Source organism: Leuciscus leuciscus (assembly GCF_965113295.1).
Source record: "Leuciscus leuciscus genome assembly, chromosome: 9".
NCBI classification, from domain to species: Eukaryota; Metazoa; Chordata; class Actinopteri; order Cypriniformes; family Leuciscidae; genus Leuciscus; species Leuciscus leuciscus.
Window position 1 is genome coordinate 13392670 of NC_138733.1, and position 26504 is coordinate 13419173.

General features: G+C 37.9%; 1 protein-coding gene across 1 annotated transcript in view; it reads left to right on the forward strand.

Annotated features, from left to right (window-relative positions):
- Positions 1-17354, forward strand: part of arhgap35a (Rho GTPase activating protein 35a) — an 86432-nt gene extending 69078 nt beyond the window's left edge. Inside the window, exons 5-7 of the mRNA XM_082181151.1 lie at positions 3819-3950; positions 14043-14148; positions 14240-17354. Of these exons, the coding sequence (XP_082037277.1) occupies positions 3819-3950; positions 14043-14148; positions 14240-14666 (665 nt within the window). The 3' untranslated portion in view covers positions 14667-17354. The remainder of the gene's footprint in view (positions 1-3818; positions 3951-14042; positions 14149-14239) is intronic.
- The last annotated feature ends 9150 nt before the right edge of the window (positions 17355-26504 follow it).

Below are 26504 nucleotides of genomic sequence, written 5' to 3' on the forward strand. Positions count from 1 at the left end.
TGACACCCTCCACCTTCTCTCTCTCTCTCTCTCTCTCTCTCTCTCTCTCTCTCTCTCTCTCTCTCTCTCTCTCTCTCTCTCTCTCTCTTTCTGCTTGTCTGGCCCCCATTAACTTCCACACTCACATTACCCTGCTGTTGTAGCAGCATAATCTAAAGACATCTCATGGATATCATAGTACACGCAGAACTCTGTTACTCATATTTGCCTTGGGGAAAAGTTTGAGTGGGACCAGTCACTGTAGACCCGACTGACCTCGCTGCTTTCAAAGAAATGGCTGCTATTCCTCGGTGCATGGATCACATTTCCGTCAATGAGCGCATTGTAGAGCAGATAAGCTCAATTAACCAGGACTGATCCACAGCTATTGATCCTGCAGTGCCCACCGAGGGCCATTACGAAAGCATAATGTCAGAGCGCATAGAGTATGCTTGTATTATGTGCATACTTGAGAAGAGGCAGCACAGCGTCTGTTTTTGCTTGTTAAGTCGTGAAATATATAGTCAAGACTGTATGTGTAATATACTGTAATAGAACATAATGTAATGTCATGTACAAAATACTACCATTTGAAAAGTTTGGAGTCAGTGATTATAAATAATACTTGGTCACACTTTAGTTTAGGGTCCAATTCTCACTATTAACTATGACTTTTGCCTCAAACTCCTAATTACTGCTTATTAATAGTTAGTAAGGTAGTAATTAAGTTTAGGTATTAGGTAGGATTAAGCGATGTAGAATGTTCATGCAGAAAAAGGCATTGATATGTGCTTTATAAGCACTAATAAACAGCCAATATCCTAGTATTATGCATGCTAATAAGCAACTAGTTATAGTGAGAATTGGACCCTAAACTAAAGGGTAACCTAATACTTTTATTCAGGACACATTAAATTGATCAAAAGGGACAGTAAAGGCATTTATAATGTTACAAAAGATTTCGATTTCAAATAAATGCTGTTCTTTTGAACTTTCCATCCATCAAAGAATCCTGGAAAATATTAATCGGCACAACTGTTTGATATTTAATGATCATCAATGTTTTTTTGGACAGAAAATCAGCATATTACAATGATTTCTGAAAGATCACGTGACACTGAAGACTGGAGTAATGATGCTGAAAATTCAGCTTTGCATCATAAAAGTAAATTACATTTTAAAATATTGTAATAGATTTTAAAATAATATTTAAAATATAGCTTTTACAATAGAAAACACAGTATGTATGTATATATTATAGTGTATATATAATATCCACAATATATGTGGATATAATATATTCATTTAAATAAATATTTTATAAATATTATTATTTTTTATTTTAGTTTTAGAAGGTTATTTATTTGAAAAAAGCTAATAGACATGGACAAATCTCTAATTTTGATTGTGTGTGTGTGTGTGTGTGTGTGTGTGTGTGTGTGTGTGTGTCACTACAGGCCATCCTGTGTGTGTGTGTGTGTGTGTGTGTGTGTGTGTGTGTGTGTGTGTGTGTGTGTGTGTGTGTGTGTGTGTGTGTGTGTGTGTGTGTGTGTGTGTGTGTGTGTGTGTGTGTGTGTGTGTGTGTGTGTGTGTGTGTGTGTGTGTGTGTGTGTGTGTGTGTGTGTGTGTGTGTGTGTGTGTGTGTGTGTGTGTGTGTGTGTGTGTGTGTGTGTGTGTGTGTTTGCTTGCGCCGGAAGAGAAGGTCAGTTAATTACCAGCAGATTGGTTTGGGTAATGAACCGCGAGCGCACACGCTCCACTGATCTGGTCGGGCCCGGTTCGGATCGGCATGAGCTAATAGAAGGCGAAGGCTCGTGTCTGATCGATCAGAACCCCGCACAGCCAGGTGACAATACAATTACGGCGGAAATTACTGTGCAGGTATGTGCTCGCCAGCATCTCAGACAACTCCAGTGAGCAGGTGGAGAAATGTCAGACGATTCACAATCAGGTGCTACACAGCCATTATCGATCTCTGACAAAATAGAATCAGGATGTATAGAGGAACTGATCTGGGGTCAACTGGATTTAACACGCTAGACTGAAAGATTACAATAGTATCACGCAATGTTTTATAGCTTTATCCCTTAATCATATTGGCAGAACCTGAGATCAAAATTGTTTTGTTGTTTTAATCATCGCTTGTTTTGTTTGAATCTCATGACCTCTCACCCTCTCCCATGCACCACTTTCGCGCCTGCATGCTAAGCACACATTCTCCAATTAGATACACATTTCGCTGGATCAGCCGAGAGATTAAAAGATGCTTCCGGACAGCAAGAGTGGGCAGGTTTGATTTTAGGGACAGAAGATTTCAGGAAGACCATGAGAGCTGCATTTTGGAAGAAGCTGACTGTAAAAGATGTTCATATGATCCTGTGTCCTTGATCCCTCTGATTTTAAGAAACCGACTGTTTACGTTTAATTCAGATCAAGTACTTTTATAATACCTAGAGAAATGTCTCCATTTGCCTTTACATTCATCTCAATGGCAGTCACTTGGCTGTAAGGCATGGGCTTCGCTAGGGTTGGAAAAGGTGGGATTGATTCCCGGGACATTCAGTCCATAATGTGTCTCAGGGTCAAAGTGACTCAAAATGATGGTGCTGGTCACATCTACAAATTGGTTTTCCCATTTTCCCAAGTTTAATTAGTAATTTGTTTTTTGAAAGTAATAAAATCCAAATCAATTGTTTAAAAGCATTCTGTGATTGAAATGCCATTATAATTTTTGGAATAAAATGACTCCTTTGTCTTGTTACGGCTAATTTAATGTCTAGCATTTAATTATAAATAAACACAATTAAAAACATTCACATTTTTTGCATAACTTGGAAAAAAACAGCTTAATTGGAAACGATGCACAACATTCTGCACCAATGATATTCGTCTTGATTGCTAATATTCATCTCAAGCTGTTCACTGGTGCTGTTTTTCTCCTTGGTAGGCAAATAAACCAAGTTTACAATCTGCTTTACCTAATAAACATATACACATTTATACATATTATACACATGCAGGTTTTTTTTTTTCGTAGTACTTTTATTTAGCAAGGATACATTAAATTAATCAAAAGTGACGATTCCTATTTAAAAATAAATACTGTTCTTTAGAACCTTCTTTTCATCAAAGAATCTTGATCAAAATCATCAAAATATCACTGTTTCCACAAAAATATTTTCAACATTGACAATATTCAGAAACGTTTCTTGAGCAGCAAATCAGCAGATGTAAATGATTTCTGAAGGATCATGTGACACTGAAGACTGGACTAATGATGCTGAAAATTCAGCTTTGAACACAGGAATAAATTACATTTTGAAATGTAGAAAACATTTATTTTAAATGGCAATAATATTTCACATTATTACTGTTTTTACTGTATGTTTGTTCAAATAAATGCAGTTTTGGGGAGCATATGAGACTTCTTTCAAAATACTTAAAAGGACACTTACAAAAGGATAAAACGATAAAATCTGTGTGAAGTGAAAAGTAACAAAAAAAAATATTTCACGCGCCTTTTATGCATAGGTAATAAGATCTGTTTAATGTGATCATATAACACACTGAAAAGAAAAAAAACGCTGAAATCTGTTAGTTTTAATATAAATCAACCCCTGGCACATAAAAAAAGAAACACCCATTTGAGAGATAATGTTCACTTAGCTGGTCACACCCTGAGAATGATCAGGGTGGATTTTTTTTTTTTATTTTTTTTTTTTTTTGCTTGACTGTAATTTAAGTACTTTAAATTGCAAGTAACTTGAGAAGCTGCAGTGATTCACAAAGTTCCATTTGAAAGTCTAACCAAAGTCTCTCATTGTTTCTCTACATTACAGACCCCAACATTGACCTGATCGAGAAGGACTTGTCTGTGAACACAGTGGCTGGAGCAATGAAGAGCTTCTTCTCGGAGCTGCCCGATCCTCTGGTACCCTACAGTATGCAGGTGGAGCTGGTGGAGGCCTTCAGTGAGTATCAACACGAGAGAGAGCAGATAAAAGTGAAAGTGACATGACATTAACGCCAAGTATGGTAAACCATGCTTGGAATTTGTCCTCTGCATTTAACCCATCCAAGTTAGTTCACACACATTAGGAGTAGAGAGCAGTGAACACACACCGAGACCAGTGGACAGCATTTTACTGTGGCGCCCGGGGAGCGATTGGGGGTTAGGTGCCTTGCTCAAGGTCACCTCAGTCATTTCCTGCCGGTATTGAGAATCGAACCCGCAGCTCTCTAACCATTAGGCCACGACTTCCCAAATCATAGGTCTGTACATGTAGACCTTTGAAGACTCTCACAATCAATACAAACACTGATACAGGGAAGATTTTCCATGGCCAGATGTTTACTGTCAGAAAGCAATATGCTTGGTTGTAGTCCTCTGAGGTTAGTGTGCTCCGGAGATCTCCTCTGGTGAACCCGCTGTGAGTAGAGAGCTCTTGTTAGAGGGAGAAAAAGAAAAACAAGGGATAAATCAGTGGGTAGAATAGGATCTACTCTAAGAAACACGCTGGCAGAAATGGACTGAGTGCGTTTTCCTGTTGCGGCATTATAGACTTCTTTCTTTAACACACAAACACACTCACTCTCTCAGTGTGAAGTTCAGCATTGTCTACTCCGGGCAATGCTCCAACCCAAAGTGATGAGACTTAAGCCTAAGATTGCCGTCAGTCCTACACTCCAGACTGTTTCTCAATAAACAAGCCCTCTCAAGTACTACCATGCTTCAAATAGTTTCACAAACGGCAGGCCTGATTCAGCAGAAAACTAATCGCACCACCCAAACCTGCACTGGTGTAGTGGAGAACACAAGAGGGGCTTTGATTGATTCAGTTATTTAGTATCCAATCATGATGTCGTGTCACTCAATTTGCAAGTGATATAATTTTGGTATTTAATAAAAAAATTGTTTTAGAAATGTTGGTATACATAGAAAATAATCATAGTCAGTTTTAAATCTATCAAATGCAAACCATAATCAGAGACTAAAATTAAAGCCACTAAAAGCGTTTTCTGATGAAAATGTGAGGGGGATAATGCCATAATGCTATGGAGTGTTGTGAATGGTTGCCTAAACGTTGCTGTTCAGTTGCTAACGTGCTCTAAGTGGTTTTTGATGTGCTGGACATGTTAAATGCCAAATATTAAAGGGATAGTTCAACCCAAAATTAAAAATGTCATGGTTTGTTTTGTCCATACAGTGGAAGAAAATGGTAACCAAAACTTTTTCTTCAAAATACCATCTTTTATGTTCTGCAGAAGATGAGGGTGAGCAAATGAAGTTCGTTCAGTGGGTTATGGATTTGAACAAACTCCTAAACATGCAATAAATACTTGCAATATACAGTAATAGTGATGCTTTCCTTAGCAAAACTGCTTATAAGTAGTTTAAGCCCAAACTAGAAGATTGGTTTAATGCAGGAACATTACAGAAGCCCATTGAGGGTAAGAATGAGGAGAGAGTGGAGGGAGAGGACAGACGGCAGGTCACCTGACTGCCGTGTCACTCTCCACAGGTGGTGGGCGGGGCTTTACTCTCGTCCGTCTGTCACTGGACGCCGTGGCAACAGCCCAACAGGCTTGTTCTGTTTTAGTGTCTGAAAGCACAGCAAGCACCTGCACTGCTTTAATGCCTTCTGAATATTCTTTAGCTTTGTTGATCTGCCATCCATTAGACGTCTCGACGGGATATTTAGATTAATGCTTTTTTTGAACGCCAGTGGCTTCGGTTATTTATTCTGATTGATTAGATGATATTAGCATATTCAGTCTCAAATCATCAACGTCTGGGTAGGTTTTAATAAAGATGTTTTGACATCACTTTACTACTGCTAGTACTTGAGGTCAAGGTTTCGTTCAAATACCTAATGCTGAGTATTAAGCCCAAAGTTTACTTCAGCTTTGATGGGACCACTTAGCATATGCGTACAGCCAAAAGCATAAAGTAGGGATGCACCGATGTATCGGCCAATAATCTGTATCGGCTGATAAAAGCAATTATTTTGACCATTGATTGTTTAAAACCAGCCATTGATCATGAAACAAAAAAAACTGCAACTCTAAATACTGTGTGAAGGAAATGTCTCTTGTGTTGAATTTAGTGCTGTCAAAGTTAAAGCAAAATTAACACAAAAAATAGTGACGTTAAAGCAGGCTCTATTTGATCCCATGAATCACCCGTAGTTCCATTATTTGTAGAACGTCTCCCATCCACTAATCGCAAAGAGCGTTGTGCTTTACTTCTGATAAGAAACAGTCTTAGCTTTCAAATTCTGTCCATTTTTTATCACTAAATTCAAACAATAAATGGCGTTTTGACGCTCTTGAATGTGACTTGACAGATTGCTGTAGGGCCTCAGTTCAAGTGGCAGCGTGGAGCGAGTCTTTTCTTCCACTTCACTACGTTATAGCATGAAAAAACATGCATGAACTCTAAAAGTTATTAATGGGTATGTTGAAAGATACAGTACAACTTGCTGAAAAGGATCATGTCTCATGTAATCGCTCAATCTGTGTTTCAACTGCAGAAAGACGGCAATAACTATGTCACTTAACGTTGCATTTACCTCAGGAAAGTTTTCCATTGTTCACAGTTTGTTCGTTACCTATAAAAAAAACAATAGAGAGGAGCTTGTTTACTGTTAATTATAAATTTATCTTTGTATAAATTTGTCATGAAGACAAGTGTTTATGAAAACTACCTTACCTATGTGCAACTGAGTTGTTTACAAACATTTGAGTTATTATTTGAGTGTAATTATTATATCTGATTAATAGCAGTTGAATTGAATAGGTTGGGCTCTGTTGTTAATTTTAACCTCTAATATTATCATAATGTACCAAATGAAGATGGTTCTCTGTATAGTTTACAGCATTAGTTGGGAGAGATTTTCTTTCTTAAGAAAATCAAACTAGCGGCATCGACAGATATCTTTCTGAATAATCGGTCTACGTTGTGGACCAACTAATTAATGCATAATAATTCAAGGCACATGCACGAACTGAGCATACAGAACACATGCATTTATAAAAATTTAAGTATTCATTTTCTATGTTAAGTGTCCGGCAGTTTTACTGCTTTTTAATGGTGCCCTCTATGAACCGGTTTGGATGCATAGTCTGTAAAAGAGTATTTTTATGTAAATCTTATCAATCAACATTAGTAATCGCAATCATAATATCAAGGGAAATAATTGACAATTATGATTGTCATAATCGTTCTGCCCTAATTTGCATTCACAAAAAAGTCTTGAGTAAATATATTTTTTAGAGCTTGTTTTCATAATTTTTTGATTATTTTATTCCGTTTAGAATCTATTCTAGAATTATTAATTCTTTCCAAAATAGAGCTATTCAAATCATCGAGTGAATTATTATATATTTTTTCAATATCGTGCATCCTTATTAGCAACTATATAGCAACGCTCTGGCATCATGGTGGTTTTGCACATTTTTCTTGTAGTTACTGCAGTAATTCTGCATCTGGGGCCACAATGCATAATGCTGATGTCAGTGTGTGAGAGTGTGTAATGCTTACATCAGTGTGTGTGACCAGGGAGGAACACATCTGCCGTAGTGGTCACATGTTCTAACACAGGGCTCACAGCGTTAAGGGCTGATGTAAGCCGTTCTGACTCACCGCAACCATCAAGCTCGCTGCACCCAGGGTGTGTGTGTGTGTCTGTCTGTGTGTGACTGCACACACTACACAATTATTTCTGTACATGTACTGTTTGTGTGTGTGACACACTGTGCTTCATTGAACAATCCCTCTTTCACCCCAGATGAGACTGATGGGAAGTCTAGTGCGCACACACACTAACACACACACACACACACACACACACACACACACACACACACACACCTTTTCACTGTTACTCTTCCCTAGAGTTGTTGTTTATTGATTTAGGTGGAGCATGCTGCTTCCTTTGTGCATATTAGAACTCATTATTCCTGAATTACTTCCTCAAGCATTGCTTCTAAGCAATCTGAGGTCCCAAAGCCAAATGTAGACAGTGTTTTAGGAAAGAGCCCCCCCACACAGATTTTATCTCGAGCAACTGGAGTGATTCAATTTCTGCACACACACATTAAAAGTCTCAATTAGTATCCAGCATTTGACAAGTCTGAGGTAAAATTATGAAGGACTAGAAGTCTATTTACTATTTTATTTTGTTATTTAACTACTGTTTTATAATTTTATTTAAATATTTAAACCTTGAATTGAACCGTTTTAAATGTGAAAAATAAAATAAAATTTTAAATATAATCATTTATTGCTTTGTTTTATAATTGTTTATTAATCTACATTTTAAAACACATGAATTAAAATAACACTTTTATTATCTGTTAATTTGTCCATTTAAAAAGTCATTTTTTTATTACCATTTTTATGTTTGAACTCATCATTCCTTCATTTTCTTTGTAAGTGTCACTCCCTAGTCCTGCATACACTATAGAGGGCATATAATTATTTGAAAATAGTCTATTTATTTATTTATTGCAACAAAGCTGTTTAAACTTCAAAAAATGTTTGTTCACCTCAGGAGGTAAAACTAAATTTTATATTTGCTGTTTTAATTTACATTTATTTTAGTGAGGTTTTAAACCTCACTAAAATAAATGTAAATTAAAACAGTAAATCTAAAATGCAGTTTTACCTCCTGAGGTGAATCAACTGTTGAAAAACATTGAGATTTTTGAAGAGTTTAAAACTCGTGTTTGATTTTCATTTTTTTGCAGTAGTACATATAAAAAAATATTAAAAAATCATTAATGATTAGGTCTAATAAAATAAACTGTAAATATACCACAATTACAGGCTTGCAAATTTATCCTGAATTAAGTTGTCCATCAAACAAACCAAATGTTGATTTAAAGTTATTGATGAACTTCTATTAGCCTTAGCTTAGTTATAATCTTGACCATGACTTTCGCCTATCGTGCGTCTACTCTACACCCCTACCACTAAAAAACCTCATAGTTACAACGCGGACTGTTGAGCAGACGCGTCTCAAGCCTATTAGTGATCCAACGCTGCATACTCTTAAAGGTTACGTCCGTGGATCACGGCTGAACGCGTCTTCTCCACACTCATTTACAAACAAACTTATAATATAAATTAGTATTAATATTGATAGCATCACTGGTAGCTTCGTTGCTAACTCACTGTCCATCTGTTAAAATGGCGAATATATCAGATGTAAGTAGTCTACCGCTTGGTGCAGGTGAGGACACATTTGAGCTTCACGCACTGCAGTCTGAGCTGGAAGCTGTTGAGAAACAGATCCACAACCTTTTATTGAGACAGGCCGAGCTGAGAGACCGGTGTTTGGCTCTTGAAACATCACGCGCCGACGCACACAAATCAGTGTTTAACGTTACTAACCCGCTGACTCCGACCGCGTCTACTCCGTGCGTTCCTCAGCATCGGTCGCAATCAGCCATGGTCTCGTTCACTCCGGCTCCAACACGCCACCACGAAGCCTGGGTGGTTCCGCAGCGGAAGACGCGAGTCAGGTTTAGACCAAGACTTTCTCCGACCCTCCCGGTTTTCGAGTTATCGACACAAAACCGCTTCTCCCCTCTACGCGAAACAGAACGCGATGCTGTGATCATCGGCGATTCCATCGTTCGGCACGTACACGCTACGTTAGGTACAAGTAAGGTGCAAAGTCACTGCTTCCCTGGTGCTCGTGTTTCTGAAATCGCTGCTCGCGTTCCCGAGATCCTGAACGGTGACGAGCGCGTCGGAACTGTGGTCCTGCACGCGGGAGTGAACGACATCAGGCTGCGCCAGACGGAGATTCTGAAGAAAGACTTCAGGAATCTAATCGATACGGTACGCAGCACATCGCCTGAAACAACGATCATTGTGTCAGGACCGCTTCCCACGTACCGACTAGGGCATGAAAAATTCAGCAGATTATTTGCGCTAAATGAATGGTTAATGTCATGGTGCAATGAGCAGAAACTGCTCTTTGTAAATAATTGGAATCTGTTTTGGGAGCGTCCTAGGCTTTTCCGTGCTGATGGCTTACACCCAAGCAGATTCGGAGCGGATCTTCTGTCAGATAACATCTCCAAAATGTTAAATACCCTTTGACTAGTAACCAAAAGTCCAAATCATAGTCTCTGCTGCACCAATTCAACTGATATAAATACTAGTGTAGAACATTGCATAGAAACCGTGTCTATTCCTCGTTTAGTGAGATCAAATAATAAATCTAATGCAGGATCTAGGAAAAATCTAATTGTTATTAAAACAGAAAATGTTGCTATTAGTAAACAAAAACTATTTCTAAAGCTAGGTCTTCTAAACATTAGATCACTCACACCTAAGGCAGTTATTGTAAATGAAATAGTCACAGATAATAGCTTCGATGTACTTTGCCTTACTGAAACCTGGCTTAAACCAAATGATTATTTCGGTATTAATGAGTCTACTCCTCCTGGATACTGTTATAAGCATGAGCCCCGTCTGATTGGCCGTGGCGGAGGTGTTGCAACCATTTATAAAGATATTCTAAATGTTACTCAGAAAACGGGTTATAAGTTTATTTCATTTGAAGTACTTGTACTAAATGTTACGCTCTTAGATGTTAGAAAAACATCCCTATTATCCCTAGCCTTGGCTACCGTATATAGACCGCCAGGGCCTTACGCTGATTTCCTAAAAGAGTTTGCAGATTTTCTCTCAGACCTATTAGTCAATGTCGATAAAGCATTAATTGTTGGAGATTTTAACATACACGTAGATAATCCAAATGATGCGTTAGGAGCTGCGTTTACAGATTTATTAAATTCATTTGGGGTCAAGCAAAACGTCACCGGACCAACTCATCGTCTTAATCATACACTCGATTTAATTATATCACACGGAACCGATCCAACCGATATAGATATCATTCCACAAAGTGATGAAGTCACTGATCACTACATGGTAACTTGCATATTACGTACTGCTGTAATATGTCATGCGGCGTCGCGTTATCAACCAGGCAGAACAATCCTCCCATCCACCATAGATAATTTCTCAAATTGCTTATCTAATCTGTCTCAGCTGCTGCCTGAACCCAAACAAACAGATGAACTAGAAGAACTAACTAGCACTATGAGCACCATTCTCTCTAGAACATTGGATGTGGTTGCACCTATTAAATTAAAAAAGGTCAGAGAGAAAAATAAAGCACCATGGTATAACAATACTACGCATGTTTTAAAGAGAGAAACCCGTATTTTAGAGCGTAAATGGAAAAAAACTAATTTAGAGGTCTTTAGAATCGCGTGGAAAGACAGTATGTCACGTTATAAAAAGGCCCTAAAAGCTGCCAGGGCTGAGCACCTCCGCAAACTAATAGAAAACAACCAAAACAATCCAAGGTTTCTATTTAACACCGTGGCTAGACTAACAAATAAACAGACGTCACCCGAACAAAATATCCCGTTACAGTTCAGTAGTAATGATTTCATGAACTACTTCACTGAGAAAATAGAAAGCATCAGAACCACAATTATAAACGTTCAATCTTCAATCGCGCCTTACAATTCAGCTTCAATTATCACCCCGAAAGAACAATTACAGTGCTTTACAACTATAGAACAAAAAGAGTTAAATAAACTTATCACTTCATCTAAAACAACAACATGTTTATTAGATCCTATACCAACTAAACTACTGAAAGAAGTGTTATCTGTAGTGGAAGAGCCTCTCCTCAATATTATTAACTCGTCTTTATCTTTAGGTCATGTTCCAAGAACATTTAAACTGGCAGTTATAAAACCTCTCATTAAGAAACCACAATTAGATCATAATAATCTAGCAAATTATAGACCCATTTCAAATCTTCCATTTATGTCTAAAATATTAGAAAAAGTGGTGTCCGCTCAACTGGGCTCTTTCTTGCAACAAAATGATATCTATGAAAAGTTTCAGTCTGGATTCAGACCGCATCATAGCACTGAAACTGCGCTCGTTAAAATCACAAATGATTTACTTTTAGCTTCTGACCAAGGCTGTATCTCAATACTAGTTTTACTTGATCTTAGTGCTGCGTTCGATACTATAGATCACACAATACTCTTAGATCGACTACAAAATTATACTGGTGTTCAAGGACAAGCACTAAGCTGGTTCAAATCATACCTATCTGACCGCTACCATTTTGTCTATTTAAATGGAGAAAAATCGATCATAACTCCAGTAAACTATGGAGTGCCGCAGGGATCTGTATTAGGCCCCCTGTTATTTTCAATATATATGATGCCACTTGGAAATATTATAAGGAAACATGGAATTAGTTTCCATTGTTATGCTGATGACACTCAAATATATATTTCATCACGGCCGGATGAAAACGCTACATTTTCCAAATTGACAGAGTGTGTTAAAGATATAAAAGATTGGATGACGCGTAATTTTCTTTTATTAAATCCAGACAAGACAGAGGTAATACTTATCGGTTCAAAAAACCGCCCACAAAACCTCGCACAATACAACTTTAACATCATAGGATGTCCTGTTACTTTATCCTCTACAGTAAAAGACCTGGGTGTTATACTCGATTGCAACCTGTCTTTTGAAAATCATATTTCTTATGTTACAAAAACAGCCTTTTTCCACCTTAGAAACATTGCTAAGCTACGTAATATGCTATCAGTTTCTGATGCAGAAAAGTTAGTTCATGCATTCATGACCTCGAGACTGGATTACTGTAATGCTTTATTAGCTGGTTGTCCTGCATCCTCAATAAACAAGCTACAGTTAGTCCAAAATGCCGCCGCTAGAGTTCTTACGAGATCAAGAAAATATGATCATATAACACCGATTTTATCATCACTGCATTGGTTACCTATAAAGTTCCGTATTAATTACAAGGTATTGCTACTGACTTATAAAGCCCTAAACGGCTTAGCTCCAGTCTATTTAACGGATCTTCTATCGCCCTATAATCCATCGCGCTCTTTGAGATCACTAAATTCAAGGCTTTTGGTCATACCTAGGATATCCAGAACCACCAAAGGAGGGAGAGCATTTTCACATTTGGCTCCAAAACTCTGGAATAGTCTTCCTGATACTGTTCGTTGCTCAGACTCGCTCTCCCAGTTTAAAACTAGATTAAAGTCGCATCTCTTCAGCCAGGCATTCATATAATCCTACAGTTCAAACTACAATCCGGCCTCTATCCAATGCCAGAGGAGAACTGGCCCCCGACTGAGCCTGGGTTCTCCCAAGGTTTTTTTTTTCTCCATTAAGGCACCTGATGGAGTTTTAGGACACCATTAGGTCACTTGATGGAGTTTTTCGGTTCCTTGCCACTGTTGCCTTTGGCTTGCTCAGTTGGGGATATTTTGGGGATATTTTGGGGATATTTAATTTAATTTTATCAATCAATAAATTCCTCTTGAAACAAACTTTGTTGTATTATTTTAATTTAATACTGTGAAGCTGCTTTGATGCAATCTGTATTGTGAAAAGCGCTATACAAATAAACTTGACTTGACTTGACTTGACTTGGGTAACAGGGTTGAAGGTTCAGCTTGGCGAATGCTGTGAAATCTACAATTTGAGTAAGAATTGAGAAAATGAAATATGCTTTTTACTTATATTCCCGCCATGCCGTAGAAAGGGTCTTAATTGTTGTTTCCAAAATGTATAACATGTAATGAAACTAAAAGCTTCATTAGTGGAAATATTATGGAAACCGGGATGAAATCGTTAGTGTGTGACATGGCTAGATATGTTTATGGTCAATTGTTAATAATTCAAAACATATCTACTCGTTCTTTATCTAAAAAAACATGGGATTTGTGCCTTTAATGCTTGACAGAAACTAATAGGAGATGATGTTTTGCAATGTAAGAACATTAACTGTTCTGGTCTTGATAGTCTTTAAACATTAAAGCCATTGTCAAGACTAACTCTCGTGTGTGTGTGTGTGTGTCTTGTCGCCCTCTAACTATTTGTGTGCTGTGGGACAAGTGAACACCTGTGAAGCATGAAGAAAATAAATGTGTTTGTGTCTCATTCTGTGTTCCCTCTCGGCCCCCTGCAGAAATCAATGATCGAGAGCATCGTCTCCACACCATGAAGGACGTGCTTCGCAGATTCCCTCGAGAAAACTACGACGTCTTCAAATACGTCATCACTCACCTGAACAAGTGAGAATGGGAGCCATCCCCAGGGCAGCACACAGATCAAACTCGCTCGCACAAATGTTTTCCATTCTCACCGTTTCTCTCTGTCTTACAGGGTGAGTCAAAACAACCGCCTGAACCTGATGACCAGCGAGAATTTGTCCATCTGCTTCTGGCCGACGCTAATGCGACCCGATTTCACCACCATGGATGCGCTGACGGCCACACGCACCTACCAGACAATCATCGAGACCTTTATCCACCAGTGTGCTTTTTTCTTCTACAATCAACCCTTGGCCGACACACCCAGCGGCCTCCCCGGACAGCCCGCCTCTCCTAGCGCCACCTTGTCTTCTGCCTCATCCATACCAAGCTCTGCCTACTCCGCCTGTTACACCCCACTACACGCCATGGCTCCACCCTTCAGCCACGGCCAACAGTCCCCACCTCATTCCCCTCCCCATACCCCTCAATCCCCAATCCAGAGCCTGCTCCCTCCACTCCACCCTCATCACACCCCTACGGAACAACACACGCTGTGAACCTTGCAGACGAGGAGGAGAACTTTGGGAGCACTGAATGAGATTAATTGAATGCAAGAAATGATTGCACGGCTGTGCCTGACTTAAGAGGACGGAGAAAGTAAGAGGTCAAGAGTCCAAGAGCTGCGTCAACCACACTTCCTCGCCCTCTTTCTGCATCATGCTTCTCCATAAATTGCAGCGGCGCTCTGTCCCTTTATGCTCCTCACACACACGTATAACTGCACATGAAGTGTGGTACCCCCAAACTCAGATTTCTTATGGGTCCATTTGACATAGATGGCGCACTCTTGCTGGTTCAGCGTTGTCTTTGTCAGCCAATGGGTTGCATGAACAAACAGGCTGAACCCCACCTCATATTCGGGTGACCACTGTACGCAACCTAGTATGATTAAGGTTAAGCGGGCCAACAGGGTGGCCCATATATTCATTCAGCTTCCGACCATTGTTACTATCAAATTACGAAATAGAAATGCTTTTTTTCTGACGCAGCAACACAACCACATTCCTAGCCCTTATTTATCTTGTTTCGCTTGTAACAGCCTTTTACAGAGGGACACAAATCAAAAGACAAAACTAGAACTTGACTAACTGGATCTAGTTTTGCCGGGATGGATGTGTGTGGAATGCTTTTGCACAGCATTCTGGGAGTTGAAGTCTTTTCCTCGCCTGTATCTCTTGTCACACGAGCCTCCAGAACATGCTGGAAGACTAATGCTTATTTTATTGGAGAATGTCCTCACAACCACACAACCCTCGATTTCCTGTTCCACGAGGGTCTTAGACTTTGTTCAGTGTCTGTTCATTTGGGAGCTGTGTTATTTTTCTTATTACACGTTTGCAGGAAGTCCCTCTCTTCTAGCTCGTGTTAGATTTGTGGACTACTTTTTGTGCTAATGAATTGAGCGGTGACTTTTAAGGATGGGTTAGGTTGTGGTCCACCTGCATTTGGAGGGGAGGTATGCACTAAATCAAGAGTTACCTCACGATGTGAGTTCTGGAAGGTAAAGGAAGTTTGCACTAGAGAAGACGCTGTCTATATGTACCTATTCAGATGGCAGTGAATCGGTGAACTGGAAGCCTAGAGGAGGAAGATGGAGACGATAGTGGGATAGCTGGATGGAAATAATGGCTTTCAGGATAGATAAAGTCTTTAGTGTTTGATATCAGAGAGGCCGATTTTATGCTGAATATGAGCTTGCAGTTAGTGGCTTTTGGCAAGACTAGCTAAATATCTGTACTTCAGAGTTGACCTCAGAAGGATGACATTGTTTATCAAATCCCAAAAGTTTTAAAAAGAAAGATTAGCGGAAGAAAACGTGGGCATGGAAACAGGAAAGTTATCGCGGTAGCTTGTGACTAGACTTGTCCCTTTGTCGGCTCTCGTAGCACTACACTACCACCCAGTGGACAAAGCAGGTATTGCATGTTAAATCTCAGCTCGTTTTCGTTCTAATGCTACATTTTTGTTTGTTTTACTAGAAAATGCTGGATGCATTTAAAGTCACAGATTCACTATGTAGCAAAAGAAAGACTAAAAAAAGCAGAAATCAGTTGCCATTCAAGGAATGGTTTATAACAATATTCCTCTGCACTTATACCTTGCTTACTCGCTCCAAATTAGATACATTTCTATGACTTTTGTGTTGATTTGAACATGGTTTTCAAGTGGAACAGACATTGTGAAACTGTGAATCAGTCACGTTTATGGAGATAAACGAATGTATCCCACTACAGATTTAATTTTTGTGCATATCTCTCCCTGTAATACATGTTAACTCTCACCACCACCAGTGAGTGAACCACAACTGCCCTGTTCCCCTTTTAACTTGTCAGTCAACATCTACGCTGACTTCTGATTGGCTGTGATGAGCAACTGTGCTTAAACACTACATCTTTTGCCCTAAGAGAGCAGAAGTAACGGTATATTTTGGGAAATCGGGAGCTGTGTGGCCTATACGCCCCTGGTACTTTGTGTATGAATGCTGCATTCTCTGTGTATTTTCAATGTATATTCTTTCAGAGGCAACTGTCCGTCGCGGCCAAAGACTGTGCAAAAAGAAAAAAAAGAAAAAAAAAGATGAATAAAAAAGGGCAGGGGAGACCTGAAAACCGAAAAGCGACATGACAAACGTGTATTAAAAATGTGATATTGGTTCAGCAATCAGATTTGGCTGCATCACTTTATTTTTTGTTTCGTTTTATTTTTTTCAACAATGGTGACAGATTGTCTGTTAAGTTAAAGGAGAAAGGAGCAAAACTATATTCAGAATGGTTTATTTGTACGTTAGGGGGTCTGACACTTTGCCCTATAGTCAATGGTGATAGAAAAGGTTTTCTTTTTATGTTTTCTTTTAATAATTAAAAAATGAGACAAAACATTTTTTAACAGTTTTTTTGTGAATGGTGTAAAGGCCACAATGATGTAGTGCATGATTCAAGACCAGGTCAGGGAGAGGGCTCTACCACTCTCAGTATTATAAAAGGAAGAAAAAAATGAACAAAGAAAAAGAGAAAAAAAAAATAGAATGGAAAAAATAATGAAATAAATGAAGTTACATCAACAACAAACAAAAAAAAAATTCATTATTTGCCAAGGAGTTGGTAATTGGTCTCAATGGGAATGGTGTATAAACAGTAAAGGCCTTCTGTGACCTGTATTATAGTTAATAAATCAATCTTGTAAAATCTGTCTCATGTCTTTATTTAATAGTTGCTGAATGTGCATAAATTCCATTACATCTGTGCTTTTTGGTAGCAAAACGTACTCGTATACTATAATGATCTATACACCAGAAGTTAGTGCATGCACACAATGCTTTCACTAATGTCTACAAAGAGAGAAACTTTATTCCGCAAGGATGCATTCAATTGATCAAATAGGTTGTCAAATATGTATAAATATTATGGATGTCAGTGTTAACTCATGCAATTAATTAAAAATCCTTAATGTGTAATTTAAAACAAATTACTGAAGCATGCATATATAGCCTATATATATATAGAGAGAGAGAGAATGAGTAAAACTAATGTACGTGTTCTACGTTAATTTTATCATTTGTCATGATGTGATGAAACACAGGCTACTGAATTATGTGGATGTCTTTTTTTTGGCCGAGTGGTCATGCCAATCTCTCACTCATTATTCCCAGCCTATAATGCAATACATAATGTGTGCAAGTATGAACTGCATCATTAGATGTTGTTTTGTAGGTTTTAGTGAAAATGGCCTGATGGAAGGAGCTGTCCTCAGTAAACAAGGAGGATATTGTTGAAATGACTAAATCTGGTTGTATTGGAGTTCAGGGAATTATGCAGGAACCGGCAAACGTAACTTTAATCACAAAATGAACCAACGCAACAAAACGAATGAGGCAGGGGCTCAAGATCCCTAAATATCTCAACCAAGTTTAGTCTTTTCTTCTTCCCAATGGAACATTCCTCATATTTTGATTGTTTTAATAGAACCTGAAGTAACATTAAAAGCAAATATTGCACAAAATATGTGACCCTGGATCACAAAACCAGTCTTATGTTGCACGGGTATATTTGTGGCAATAGCCAACAAAACATTGTATGGGTCAAAATTATAGATTTTTCTTTTATGCCAAAAAATCATTAGGATATTAAGTAAAGATCATGTTCCATGAAGATATTTTGTAAATTTCCTACCGTAAAATATATAAAACATTTATTTTTGTGAATGGATGCAGCACTATCGCCAATAGAAATGGACAACTTTAAAGGCGATTTTCTCAATATTTCGATTTTTCTGTTCCCTCAGATTCCAGATTTTCAAATAGTTGTATCTCGGCCAAATATTGTCCTATCCTAACAAACCATACATCAATGGAAAGATTATGTATTCAGCTTTCAGATGACGTATAAATCTCAATTAAAAAAAAAATTACCCATAAGACTGGTTTTGTGGTCCAGGGTCACAAATATCCCCTCCGGACATCACTTTTGGCCACTACTGTACATATTTTTTGCCTACTTATTATTATTTTTTACCGTTATTTCTTACATGCGTCTTATCTTACTATTGTTATATCCACCATTTATATATACAGTCTGAATAGCTGTCCAGGTTTAAATTGCACTCCAAGTTACGTATATGCTTGATGTTGGTGCATTTGAGGAAGAATAATAAAATGTTTTTAAATGGTTTTAGATTAAATCTTGTTTAGCTGGAAACTGATATCACTGCCTGACATACCAGTTAAAGCACCATATACTTACTTTCCAGAGTATATGCTGATCAACGTCTCATTTCAGAACAATTATGGTCATCCATACAGGGTCAATTCTACAAATGCTCATTGGGAATCTGAGCTGTAAATAATGGGTTCCCCAAGAAGAGTGTGTATTATTTCAGGGTAACCCTGTTATAACCTTTAAAGAGTGTGTTTATCAGACAGTTGAAATAGTTTATCTTTGAGGCTATTCCAACTCTTTTGAGTCTGTATGTAAGTATCTTTTCTTCTTTTACAATAATAACTAGTCAGATAAGTTAAATCTTTAAAAGTTTCCAAAATGAATGAATGCAATAGCCTGTTAGTTGAAAAGAATTGTCAATATCATGAAGTTAAAGGATTTCTGTCCAAACGGGCCTATTTGCTGTTTAAATCTAGCTACTTTTCATCCTAGGTTAATTTTTATGTTAGATAATAGTTTGTTTAATAAATATGATATCTCACAATAAAAGTAGGCTGTGACATTTCACCCTCTAGACTAATAAACACATGTTGCTCCAATTGATGATGATATTCTTTCACGTAAAGACCTACTGCGCATAAACACCTAAGCGATTTCTTCACAGACACAGTGGATTGTTTTGATCTTTTTAGTCACCATAATTATTACAGGTTAGGGTCATTGATTTTTTTTTTTTTTTTGATTTAAAAAAAAATAAAATTTGCAATAAACTTTTAATATTTATTCTGTAATACTTTTTAATTGTAAAAAAAAATGTATTGCTTGAACAACAATTACAAAACAAGAAACAAACACACACACACACACACACACACACACACACACACACACACACACACACACACACACACACACACACACACACACACACACACACACACACACACACACACACACACACACACAAATGCCAGGGTTAAGAAAAAAAAAAAAAAAAAAAAATACAAGCTAATGTGTAAAAACTAAACTAAACAATAAACCAAACAAACAATAAAAGGCTTTGATATTTCACAAAATCTTAAATGTATTCAATAAATGAATCGTTTTAACAGCATTTTTTCTTTTTATTTTTTATTATTTACATCCTCATGTTGAGCAGTAGTTGCGTGTGGAGTTTCAGATGCAATGACAAAAACTGGCCACTAGGTGTCTCGCTTGTTGAACTTTCAACACTGGACCTTTGACATTCTGTCCATATGAATCATCCGGACCTCTCTGACTCACACCAACACCTGTAAACGCTGAGGAGTTATTTTCATTAGAGATACATATTCATCCTTTAATGTTTCAGCTCATTTTTTGAGTTTTTAAAAGAATAAATGCTATGAACGCATGCTGTGTAGAAATAATAGCCTACATGCAATTACTAAACACTTCATTTAAACGTCCTTATGTGATAGGCCTGTATGCGCTCATTTTTAGGATATGGAAAGATTCATTGTTTGATTATTCTTTTGTCTCGGTCGATCAGAATTCTCGCCTGCAACTTCCCGGAAAGTTTCGAAAGTCTGGAAGTAAATATGTCCGGTTCGTCTTATGATCAGTCGAGGCACGTATCGCTGCTCATCCGTGTCTTTCCGAGTGTTGAATTCAGATGCGTCCGAATCCAAACGATTCCTATACCGCCACAGGTGGAGCATCGATATCGGCACAGCACCCCAAACACACCTGTAACCAGCATCCTAATTCTTACTTTATCCGTACTACGGCAAATAGGCTAATAACGTTTTGATTAGATAAAAAAAAAAAAAAAAAAATGGTTGTAAACATCAATGTTAAGTCTTAGCCTAATTTTGAATACTGTGATTTTCATTCTCCATATTTCTAATACATTCTAAAATCATCTTTCTCTCTCTCTAATAGTCAAGGTGGATTTATCTGAAAGGTTTAACCGTGTCCATGGGACACAAAAACATATTGTTCATCATAAATATAAAATGTCCAGTTGTTTAAATGTTGCAGTTTTATACATTGCCATTTGATTTGTTTTCTGTTTTATTAATTCCGTTTCATAATTTAATTAGTTAAACAATTATGTAACAATACATACAATATCAAAACATTGTTTTGGCCAACAGTAATTAATGAATAGCTCAAATGTGTGACAACTAACCCCGGGCTATCTCTCTTATTTCCAGAACAGCCAGGATAAGTCTGATTCCTCAGGCCCATGTTTGTCCTTAGACTACACATCGATTGTCCGGGTCACTGTGGGTGTTTCGATTCTGATACCTCGATTGATGGCAGTGCTGGGAGTAAGGATGCTGCTATTGATCATCTGATGGTCAAATTGATGAATGCCGCTGTAAATGGTGCTGGAACTATCAGCTGAAAACAGTCAAATTCAGCTAGCAACACCCAAGACTTGGATTAGTTTTTCTATTTTGCTTTCCAGTTACTGCAAATAAGTAGCCTACCTTTTTTTTAAATTATTAATATTATTTTTATTTTGCTGAGATTGTAGTCTCTTTTTTCCTTCTTCTTACAAGCACACAAACTTTCATTTGGCATTTGTGGAAATTGTTTTTAAAGTATTTTCAGTGTCCCCAAAATGTATTTGGACACTTTAAGGTGCATTCAACAATTTAGAGCTAATTTAAAAAAAAGTTTTACATACTTAGGAATAGGCCTAGCATAGGCTATATTTTGTTTTTGAGAAGAGTCATCTGAATGGTAGCCTTTAGAAGAGATGAAGACTGTATAAGTCAAGTCACCTTTATTTAGCCCTAGCACTTTAATACTCGTGTTATGAGCTCATAAATGAGCTCACCTATAAAAAGTTTATTTTTTATTTTTTATTACTCGGTCATTATTTCGCCATGTTGAAACTTGTAATTAAGTTTTATTTTATTATTTTTAAACTTGTAATTACGTAAGCCGCGCGCGGCGTTTTACTACTACACGTCAGAGAGAATCCTAAAGCTCATTGGCTGCTGCCTCTTTAGTCTTTATGCGCGCTAGTAGCGAAGTGTTTTTTGATGATGCGAAAGTGCGAAAATTAGACAAACGAAACACACTTATTATATTATGCTTCACCTGCGGAGACAATGGGAGAATCTGTACCTGTACGTCCGAAGAAACAGAAAATGTCTAAAGCAAGAACACAGAAAGAAAGACCGACGAACACAGAAAACGAGCAAACGGTATGAATGTCGGTTGAAAGAACCAATGACAGAAAATGCTGAGTTGGAATGACCACGTTGCTTCTTTTTGATGGACAGGTAAGATACTTAATTACTAACTTACACTCTCTATAACTCACTAGTAGGCTACTCTCTATAACTCACTATCATAAATAAAAACTGAGACGAATATGCTTATCAGCGTCTAACACTACGGTATCGGTAACTTAGAACCGATGCTAACATTACATGAGACAATAGCATTTATTTGAAAGAATGATGTAAACAGTAAATGTAGGCCTACTAGTCAAGTAAAAAAAAAAAAAAAAAAAAAAAAAAAAAAATATATATATATATTTATACTACAGGGCCGTTGAATGCTTGAATCTGATTGGTTGACGAACGTTCTAAGGTGTGCATTATTTTCAGGGAAACGCACGGCTAAAGTAGTTCCAGGCAGGTCTTGACCGCATTACAGTTCCATATCACTTCGCGTAGTCAACTGTAATAACGGAAAATCGGATACAAATCATAACAAGAAAAAGCATTTCGCCCCATGCGCTTGATCTGCAATTTTCAATGTCTAGCTTCACAATCAATAGAAACATGCAGTTTAATTTGAATAAATAAACTATAAAGTCCTATCTATAATCAATAGAAAATTAAACTGAATATAGGCTAAATAAATGGATAGTCCTGCAGCACGGATTTTTATTGCAGATAATTTAACAAATAAATAATTATTGATAGGCCTACTTGTTAAAAGGGCTTTGGGTTTCATTTATTTGGCTAGTCTACTGTCATCTGTCAATAATAGAAAGAAAAAAAGAATTAACGAATTCATTAAAACGAATTGAATTAATTAATAAATAATAATATTGACGCACATGCTTTTCTGTCTCATTATTGCAACATCTCTCTCTAATAACTGCATTAATAACTGCATAAAGCCGGGAACACACTTTAAGGCCGGTTATGAATGTAATTTGATACTTATATGACTGATCATGCCCAAACGCGTGTTCAGCGCGTTCAGTCTGTTCAAAGTCGGTGTTTAAAATCTGCTGCAGTCATGAAAACAGTCAGAGAATGTGTCAGCTAGTCGTGTGTCCCCAGCATTAGTCTGCTATCAGCGGCTCAAACCTCCGTTACTAACTCTGAAATGACGTTTTGGAATTAGCAACGGAGGCATGGGATTAGATGCGTAAGAAATTAGTCCTACATACAAGAGCGTTTTAATGACAAAAACTTTACAAACGTCTTGAAATACATAATCTGAACAATGTTTCGAGGTGTGGTAACTGTAGTATAAGCGGAATAATTGACTTCAGGCCGTTGAATTATTAGAAAAATAATGCACACCCGAGGTGTAACGGCCACTCCGCTTCGCGTCGTGACCGCATTACCACCTCGGGTGTGCATTATTTTTCTAATAATTCAACGGCCTGTCGTCAATTATTCCTTACATATATCACAAAAATACTTATAAATAATAAAACGTCATTGGTACACTTTGTGGATGTTAAATGTTTATGGAAAGCGTTCATATTTATTGTGAAGAACTAGGTAAGTTACACCTGTAGTTAACGTTACTCTGAACTTGAGGAGAACATCATTTATCCATTAAAACTAACCTTGAAACCATTTGGTTAAAAGTCATTGCAAGAAAAGTTCATAAAAGTGACATTAATACTGATTTTGAACTTTTGAAATTCGTTTGGCTAACAAAAAAAAAGTGCAGAGCGCTGCTAGTTTTATTTGTTGTTCATTTGGTTTTGATATAAAACTTTTAGTGTGTGTATCAGTACTTTTTAAACATTTCCAGCATATTTGAATAATACTGTGATAATATTGATAACCGTTATCATTTGGCTCACCATAATTGTGATATGAAACCGTTTCATCTCTTATTAACATTTTTGTGGAAACCGTGATACATTTTTACTTTGGATTCTTTGATGAATAGAAACTTCAAAAGAACTGCATTTATTTGAAAACGGAAACCTTTTGTAACATTATTTATGTCTTTACTATCACTTTTTAAAGTATACTTTTTTTTTTTAAAGTCTTACTGATCCAAAGCATTTGAATGGTAGTGTATAGCTAATGTTTTAACCGTTCAAAAACTTTTTGTGAGCACTGTAAATTGTGTAATTTGGTTCCTGTTCTGATTGTGGAAAATAAGACAACTTAAATATTTTGTACCTCTTGGTATATCAGATGAAATCAACTTTCTCTGATAGATTTAGTGCTCACGGCATGTGTTCAGGTCACTGGTTTTTGGCACTGAAGGCCAGGCAGACGGCTGATGCAGATTAGTTAGTCAGTTCATGGTTGAACTGATTGCATTTTCTGATGTGGAAAAGAAATGCAATTATTATTAAGTTTATTAGCAATGTGGTTGTTTTCCCCCCTCTCTTGCTGTCTTTTTTCCGCTATGATTAATTATGCTGTTTAATTCTGAGATTCACCATAGCTCTCCTGTAATTTCCCCATGGTCTTCTTGTGCGCATGTGTTTTTTCCAGTCTCGTTTTGTAATGAGTCGTGAATTCAAGCGTCGAGTTCGGTTTCACCCCGGGGAGCGGGGAGTGAAGATGATTGCATTGACCATTCAGAATCAATATGGATGCCTGGCATGATGCTATAGCAAGTAGCGAGAAGTGAGTTAAGCACATGCAGTCTTCTCAGAGGCTGCTTTTTTTCTTCTTCTCCAAGTTCAAACTTTGAGTAGCTCCCTCTTCCATAGAATATTGAATAAGGTTACCATGGCATGGTGAGCACGCGCGAGCGGCTCCGTGCATTGAAGCGGCCCCTGCGAATCTTCCTGCCTGGCTTTCAGAAGCCCTTCATGCGCACTTGACAGTTCCAGGTTAGCTCCTCGCCTCTCCACTTGCGCTCCCAACGTTCCCCTAGAGGATAACGCCGAGATCCAGGCCTTTGAGCCCAAAACCCAGCCTTAATTCCTACCATCGATTGCCCTGAGAATTTCCTCCGGAGCACAGCGGGCATCCCAGCGCTCCAGCCCCGCTGCGGCCCAGTCAGCCTCCTCTCACACTCTGTCCATCTTCACCGGCAGAGTCTTACTTCCTGTGACAACTAAGCTAATTTCCTCTCTTTTCAGAGGTTAAAGAGGAAACAAACAGACAGACAATAATGTGATCATTAGAAATCAGCATGTCATGGGTCTCCTTGAGATGATGGCGAGTAAGTGTCTATTATAAAGAAAAGGATTTAAAAAAAATTGCATGTGGAAATGTAATATTCATGATCATGTTGGTTTTTTCTAATGTAAAAAAAAAAAAAAAACTTTATAGAATTTTCGCAAAAGTTTAAGTTTGACGAGTCCAAATATGTCATGTGGTGTAAGTAAAAATGTTTTCCTTACATATACTACCGGTCAAAAGTTTGGAGTAGCAAGCCTAATACTTTTATTCAGCAAGGTAGCAGTAAAGATTCTGTCATTAATTTCTCACTCTCATGTTGTTTTAAACCCATAAGACTTTCATTCATCTTTGGAACACAAATGAAGATCTTTTTAATGAAATCTGGGAGATTTCTGTCCCTCCGTTGACAGCTACGCAACTGACACTTTGATGCTTCAAAAAGTTAATAAAGAGATCGTAAAACTAATATGAATTGAGTGGTTTGGTCCAAATTTTCTGAAGAGACTCGATCGCTTTATATGATGAAGAGATTTAATTTAGGGTTTTATTCACATATAAATGTTTATTAGCGAACATAAACAAGCTCAACCAAACCTTTTTGGCGTGCAAGAACAAACTTCTTGCTGAAGCTCAAACGTGCTGCGTAACAAGAGAATGAACCTCATTGGTTCTTGCTGAAGCTCAAACGTGCTGCGTAACACGAGAATGAACCTCATTGGTTCTTGCTGAAGCTCAAACGTGCTGCGTAACACGAGAATGAACCTCATTGGTTCTCGCTGAAGCTCAAACGTGCTGCGTAACACGAGAATGAACCTCATTGGTTCTCGCTGAAGCTCAAACGTGCTGCGTAACACGAGAATGAACCTCATTGGTTCTTGCTGAAGCTCAAACGTCCTGCGTAACAAGAGAATGAACCTCATTGGTTCTTGCGGAAGCTCAAACGTGCTGCGTAACACGAGAATGAACCTCATTGGTTCTTGCGGAAGCTCAAACGTCCTGCGTAACACGAGAATGAACCTCATTGGTTCTCGCTGAAGCTCAAACGTGCTGCGTAACACGAGAATGAACCTCATTGGTTCTTGCTGAAGCTCAAACGTCCTGCGTAACAAGAGAATGAACCTCATTGGTTCTTGCGGAAGCTCAAACGTGCTGCGTAACACGAGAATGAACCTCATTGGTTCTTGCGGAAGCTCAAACGTCCTGCGTAACACGAGAATGAACCTCATTGGTTCTTGCTGAAGCTCAAACGTCCTGCGTAACACGAGAATGAACCTCATTGGTTCTTGCTGAAGCTCAAACGTGCTGCGTAACACGAGAATGAACCTCATTGGTT